Source organism: Henckelia pumila, chromosome 1 (assembly GCF_033568475.1).
Source record: "Henckelia pumila isolate YLH828 chromosome 1, ASM3356847v2, whole genome shotgun sequence".
Classification (NCBI taxonomy): domain Eukaryota; kingdom Viridiplantae; phylum Streptophyta; class Magnoliopsida; order Lamiales; family Gesneriaceae; genus Henckelia; species Henckelia pumila.
Genome location: NC_133120.1, coordinates 71,348,171 through 71,355,150, shown reverse-complemented (window position 1 = coordinate 71,355,150; position 6,980 = coordinate 71,348,171). Strand labels below are relative to the sequence as shown.

Here is a 6,980-nt window from a genome sequence, read left to right as displayed (position 1 = left end):
AGAAGATACAGTAAGTAATTGGTCAAATGAAGATGGAAACGATCCTCCCGCACAAATAAATCAAGGCTCGACAGAGGAATTCCGTGAGTACATAAGAAGAAATTGCGAGCTACGTGATAATCAGGTACATCATCAGCTTCGAGTCGACTTGGTTGAACACATATGGACATGCTACGGTTGCGATGAGTAAAAAATAATTAATTAATTATGGAGCTCTTTATTATCAGATGTTTTATTTTATTTTTTTTTTTGAAATATTATGTATTTGCATGTGTTTCTCTGTTTTGTAATTTTTCTATGTTATTTTTAATTTCAATTTATGTAATGGTATTTTATAAATTTATGTTATTTTGTTTCTATTAAAGTCTCTTTTAGTATATCCAAATATCCGTTGCTTTAAAAGTTTTTTAAGTTTTTTTGTCAAATTATTTTTTTAATAAAATTAATGTTTTAAAATTTAAAATACAAAATAATATTAAATTAAAATTTTAATTAATAATATATGTGATAAATGAAATAAATATAAATAAAATTACAAATAAATATATGAATTGACAGTGGGACCCATAATAAAGTTGTTGAAGAGGTTTATGATAATGAAGAATTTTTAAAAAAATACGAGGTTTTTAACTTTTGATATATGAGTAACGTGACAGAGCATAAATCCCTTGTACAAATTTATGACTACGAATGCCCTAATAATTATCCTACTAGAATCTTGTTAAACAACACTATTGATGGGCATAATAAATTTAATAGGTATATATTTTCTTTCAGGAGGAAAAGCAACTCCACCGACCCTATTATTGCAAATACAGTCACGAGTTTTAAACCAGAAAACTGTTTTTATTTTTCACTTATTGTTATTTACTATTTCACCCCCGCGTCAGGGTTTTATATTTAATTTCCGCGTCCACAGACCACAATATATATATATATATATATATATGATATTAATTAATTAATATAAATATAAAAACCTAGCCAGCAGCCTCCTTCGTGAATATTCTCTCAATTGTTTGTAAATCGTAACTTCTCATCTCTATCGTTTCCCCCAAAACAAAAACGAATTCTCATATTCTCTCTCATTGAGTTATTTCTTCGATCAGAAGCTCTCGAACTGCGTTCTTGGAATCTACCCATCAGTGATTTTGTGTTGAAGAAGCAATCATGGTGGCAGAAGCGGAGGTTATTTGTCAGCAGAGCCTCGTCGTTAATTACCTTTGCGTGCCGTCGCCGGCTCCAAAGCTTGAACCGGATTTCGTTGATGTCTCGTGTACTGCGACTGTTTCCACTGTTGCGATCAACTCGCCCACTCTTCGCTCTCCCGAATCTTTGCAGTCGATCGACTTTTCTCGTTCTGAATCGGTATGTATCGAATCTACCGCTTTTTTTTAGAGCTGTTGATTCTTGGATTTTGTTTATTGATTGTTGTCAGGAAGATGAGGTTTTTTTTTGGTTGGATTCGTTATTTTAATGTTTTGCTTATTGAATTCTCTAGGGTTTTTTCTTTCCGTGTTTGTACCTGACGTATGGTAGTTATTCCTGTGAATTTTTTGCGTGAAACCGAAGCTTATATTCTTGAATTTTCTTGTGAAAATATGGAATTCTTCTCGAGTATGGTCTGAATTTGGTATGCTTTTACGGGGATCTTGGTGATCTCGTCAACGCCTAAATTAATATTACTTATAGGGTTTTGTGTTCCGGTGGGAAAAAAAATCGGGGTTGATGAAGTGTACAACGAACGTACCAAACTGGCAAACTGCAAATCTAAGATGGCTTGGTCTGAACTGCCCAAGCCCGGAATATTCTGGGCTAGGGCAATCCAGGACCATGCCAGAACTGTTTGGTTTCGAGCCAGGCAGTTTAGCAAAGTGCTAGACCCAGTCCATGACCACGAGTGACTGACTATGCATTACCTGGAGTGAAATTCATTTTCTTCTCTTTTTTTTAATATCTTGAATGTGATGTGCTAAACTGTAGATGGTATTTTGTCAGTGTTAGCAGTCATATCTATCTATAAACAAATAAACAGTAAATTTCCAAATTGATGGTATGATTAAGTTGGAAGAATAAACTGCTTGGATAAGAAATAGACCAAAAATCTTTTGTTTTCGAAACTGTATAACAACACATCTTGTTCTGAAGAACAGCCAAGGTCTATAGTGTGTGTATAATGTAAACCTAATTGTGAACCATAAAGTTGGTGTGTGGAAGTGAAGATTCTCATTCTTATGCCCAATTCTATTGTAGATCTTGATGATATTACTCTGTTCATGTCTTGCAGTGATTTACAAAATTACCAATTGTATACCTTCACGATTATGATGCTATTATGCATTATTTAATCTATCTAACGATGTATCTTTGTTCCCTTCTTGTGTCAGCATCAAATAGCTCATTGATGCAACTTTAATATTTTCCAAAATATCATCACACATTCAATGTTCTAAATGATCTATTGATCTTATTTTAACTTTCTTTATATACATATGTATTCATACATTTGTAAATTTGATTCCTTTTGCATTTCTCAACCATGCTATATGATATCTCCTCCCAACACTTCATACTGTGATGCGTGTCAAGCATGATCGAATTCTACCTGCCACTTTTGAAGTAGTCATGCCATCTATGGAATGTGCAATCTGCATCTGATATGAAATGCTTCTTATCTAATAAATAAATCTTAAAACATTTGAATTACAAAATTACACATCAAAGATCCTGTTTTTCATAGCGAATTCATCATGATGTGCTGTAGTACATGTTTAACAATACGATACCCCTTTACCAGTGTTTATTATTTCTTACATGTGAAATTTGTTATTGCAGCACTATTTGATTTTTCTGACAATGTAGTGACTGATCTAGTACTTGTTTGGGTTCTATCTGAATATTCATATTTATGTGCTGGTCTAGTGTGCCTCTAAAACTCTATCAAATGTGTAGATAACCAACTAACCATGTGTTGTTAACCTGATAGTAATCCAAGCACTACTTTCTTGATGTTATATTGATTATCGTGATGCGAATATTTTGCACAGTACTTCTGTCGTGCACCTATACTTTGTGAGTCATAAATAAAAGCTAACCTTTTATTTTATAGCTGATTAATTATTGGATATATTCTGATCCCCATGTCTCATATATTGGTGAATATCCACGAATACAGTAACCAAATCCTTTTTGTGTAATCAGGCTCTGAGCTGTTCAACGAGTATTCAGACTTCTACGTTATTCGAGAATACAAGCAACAAGTTTACACCAAAAATATTCTCGGGAAGCCATACAGATGTTGGACCTCGCAGTTACAATGAAGATCAGCATATTCGGATAGATGATCTATCTACTCATTTGGGTTCCCAATACAGATGGCCCCAACCAAGTTCTTTTTATGCTGTTTTTGATGGCCATGGTGGACCCGATGCGGCATGTTATTTGAAAAATAATGCTATTAAATTTTTCTTTGAGGATGCTGAATTGCCTCAAACATCTGATGTTGACGAAGATTTCTTGCACGACTTGGAGTGTTCTCACCGCCGAGCTTTTTTATTGGCTGATCGAGCACTGGCCGATGAACAGAGCCATGTTGATTCTTATTGTGGAACAACAGCACTCATTGCCATGGTTCTTGGAAGGTATCTACATGTAGCAAATGCTGGAGACTGTCGAGCTGTTCTCTGTCGAAAAGGCTACGCCGTTCAACTATCTGAAGATCACCGGCCCTCCTGTCAAGTTGAAAAAAAGAGAATTGAAGATTTAGGGGGTATCATCAAATTTGGATACCTAAACGGTGAACTCGCTGTCACTCGAGCCCTTGGAGACTGGTACATGAAACAGCCATTCGGATCTGCGACTCCTCTTATTTCAGAGCCTGAATTTCAGCATATTTTGTTGACCGAGGATGACGAGTTCTTGATAATCGCATGTGATGGAATATGGGATGTTCTATCGAATCAAGAAGCGGTTAGCCTGGTTCGCCACGAGCTCAGGCGCCACCATGACCCTCAACGGTGTGCCGTGGAACTTATCCATCGAGCATTACAGCGCGATACCTGCGACAATCTCACGGCCATTGTGGTCTGCTTGTCTCCTAAGTTTCGAGATTCGGTGCCTTCACAGAGGCCAAGACTCCGATTCTGCATGTCGGAGGAGGGTCGGAAAAAGCTGCGGAGTTTGCTAGAAGGTAACTGATGGAACATAATGCAGATATAGTTTTCTTGACTTAGGCGAAACATGAACGCTAGATTATTTTCTGTATAGAGAAATTGCATTTTTGTCAGAGGCAAAGAATAAATCCAATTTTCGGGAGTTTTATATTTGTTTTTGCTTCAATATATGTACTCCATTATTTAAAAGCGTCATATAATTTATTTGTCTTGTATCTATATTATATTCTTGATTCTGTAGTGAACACAATTCAGTGTATGTTGAACAAATAATCTTTAAAAATCTTACTTACATTGATTTATATATTATTTTAAATTTAAATTAAATTAAATAAATTAAATGTTTTTGTACATGTTGATAACTTTTCACTGATGGAGCTGAATGGCTCATCTATCCAATCAACGGCGATTCTGAGCCAAATATTTTTATAAACGACATGTGAGGCCACGATTCTTTACTTGGTCCATAGACATATATTCTTGATATTTCTCGAGTCAACCAATGAAAAATTTCTCATATTCATCATATTTTATTCAAATCATCATCGTTCATATCTTGTGACAAGAGGGAAAAAATTATTATTATTTTGTTTGGATTTTAATACCTATGCAAAGGTCACTTTTAAGTTTTAACTTATTATAATTTTTTTTATAACGTTAGAATTCACGATACATATTGAATACTGAGTAAATTCTCAGTCAATAAAATATATATAAGCTATTTTAATTAGATAAATCAAGTTGGGCAAATCCTACGCAACAAGAGGAATTCAACTCATATAGTCATACCCACAACTCAACCACTGGCATATTTCACCAATTTAGGATAAGCTAAATAATTAATTAATATTTAGGTGGTCTCATCACAAAATAGTGGATATCAAGTAAAATTTTTCTTCTCTTTTCTTTTTCTCTAAAAAATAAAACATTTAGTTTTCTAATACTAGCGATTGACCCAAGAGTTTTTTTTCCATAAACTATATAAATTTTAATGATCAATCATTGTTAAAATTAAAAATGATATCTTTCTGATGCTTCTGTAAAACTTAAACTATAAATAAGATTAGACAAATATTTTAATAATTTATAATTTTTTTCTGAAAAAGTGAAAATATTAGACAGGTGATTTATGACTTTAGGAAAATATGTTTTCTCTTGTCTTTTAAAAGAAATAAGTATTCCTTTTATATTTTATTTAAAATGACCGAATCAATTATTTATGTTGTTGGATAATAAATATAAAAATAGATTTGCTGTGAGACGATTTCACGGATAAATATCTGTAAAATGGTTCAATCCGATTTATATACAAAAAAGTAATATTTTAGACCCAATAAATAATATATTTTTTTAGTTTGAGTCGATTAAGAGATTTGAGTCACAGAATTAATTGATGGTAAGACATATTTTGTTCTTTGTGTAAATATGATACACGTGTGAAAAAATTGGTCAAATCAATATGTTCATGATCGTAAAACAAGTTTGATGTTGCAACTACTTTTTTTTAATCAATTGCAACTATATTTTAATACTGTATTATTAGCCTCATTCCTATTGGAATGTTCCTTAATTTAATAAATTCAATTTATCGATGACTAAGCTAATCTCATCAGAAGTCGAAGGCGATGCCTTTTGTCGATTCATCAAAATAAGTAAATAAATATTAAGTATAGTTAATTTTTTTGAGGATTATAGTAATTTGAATTTCCTTATATTACATTATTTTTCGGCTCACTTCTTATAACTAATTTCATACACACAAAAATTATATGATTTTACGATTCAATTTTTTGAGACGGATCTCTTATTTGAATCATTCATGAAAAAATATTATTTTCTATGTGTTAAAAAATGAACCTGGACCTAACTTTTTATGTGTTAAGAAATAAACTTGAACTTAACTCCACCCCAAAAGCTAGCTCCAAGGAGAAAAATGTTCTTGTCTATATAAAAAAACTCCTAGAAACTTTATCCAACCGATTTGGGATAGCGTATAGATGTTAACGGGGTGACCCAACTATGTGCACACCAAATATGGACGATCCAACACATAACGGTAGACCTCGCTCTGATAACATATTAAGAAATAAACTTGATCCTAACTCAACTCAAAAAGCTAGCTCAAAGAGAAGGATTGTCTTTGTCCATATAAGGAACTCACAGGAACTCTATCCAACAGATGTTAGACAAATTTTAACACTATGTCAAACTATTATTTTTTATTATATATATATGAGCAATGTTGACCCATCTCATGTCTAAATATCTATGATATCGTTTCACAAGAGACATACTATTTAATAAATAGAATCTTTGTTATTATTTAGTTATATAATAATCAACAATTTGAATATGTGTCAACTTAATCAATATTTACTTAATGAATTATAGAAATAAGTTTAAGTTTAATATTATTTTAATAGAATTTTAAATTACACAACTTCTTTAAATTGCATATTTATAGATACTTCAATTTAATTATTTATGATATGGGAGAAAATATTCTTACAGTTAGTCTCGAACTTCAGATCTCATCTTAAATTTGTGATTTTGGTGTCAGATGAACTACCACTCATCGACATAACTCGATTTGTTGAATTAGTTAAAAAATTAGTGAATGGTTGCTACGTTTAGTAACTAATTGTTGAATAAAAGAAATATTTCCTACTTGTTTTTGAGAGAGAAATATTTCCTAGTGTTATTGAATTATTCATTATTAATATAAATTTCATATAGAATTTTTCTAAAATTCATATATATTAATTAGACAATATTCTTGTTTAAGTTCCTATAGGCTATAGCTCGATA

At 32.1% G+C, this 6,980-nt stretch overlaps 1 protein-coding gene across 1 annotated transcript; it reads left to right on the top strand.

The window, feature by feature from the left end:
* Positions 1-988: 988 nt before the first annotated feature.
* Positions 989-4,387, top strand: LOC140881669 (probable protein phosphatase 2C 49). The gene is made up of 2 exons (XM_073287159.1): positions 989-1,368; positions 3,202-4,387. Exons 1-2 carry the CDS (start codon positions 1,171-1,173, stop codon positions 4,195-4,197), a joined length of 1,194 nt encoding a protein of 397 aa, XP_073143260.1. The 5' UTR covers positions 989-1,170; the 3' UTR covers positions 4,198-4,387.
* The last annotated feature ends 2,593 nt before the right edge of the window (positions 4,388-6,980 follow it).

Bases quoted from the DNA above. Each gene is read 5' to 3' on its own strand.
- LOC140881669 (XM_073287159.1), top strand. From the start codon at position 1,171: ATGGTGGCAGAAGCGGAGGTTATTTGTCAGCAGAGCCTCGTCGTTAAT. The intron at 1,369-3,201 runs GTATGTATCGAA...TTGTGTAATCAG, and splicing joins ACTTTTCTCGTTCTGAATCG to GCTCTGAGCTGTTCAACGAG.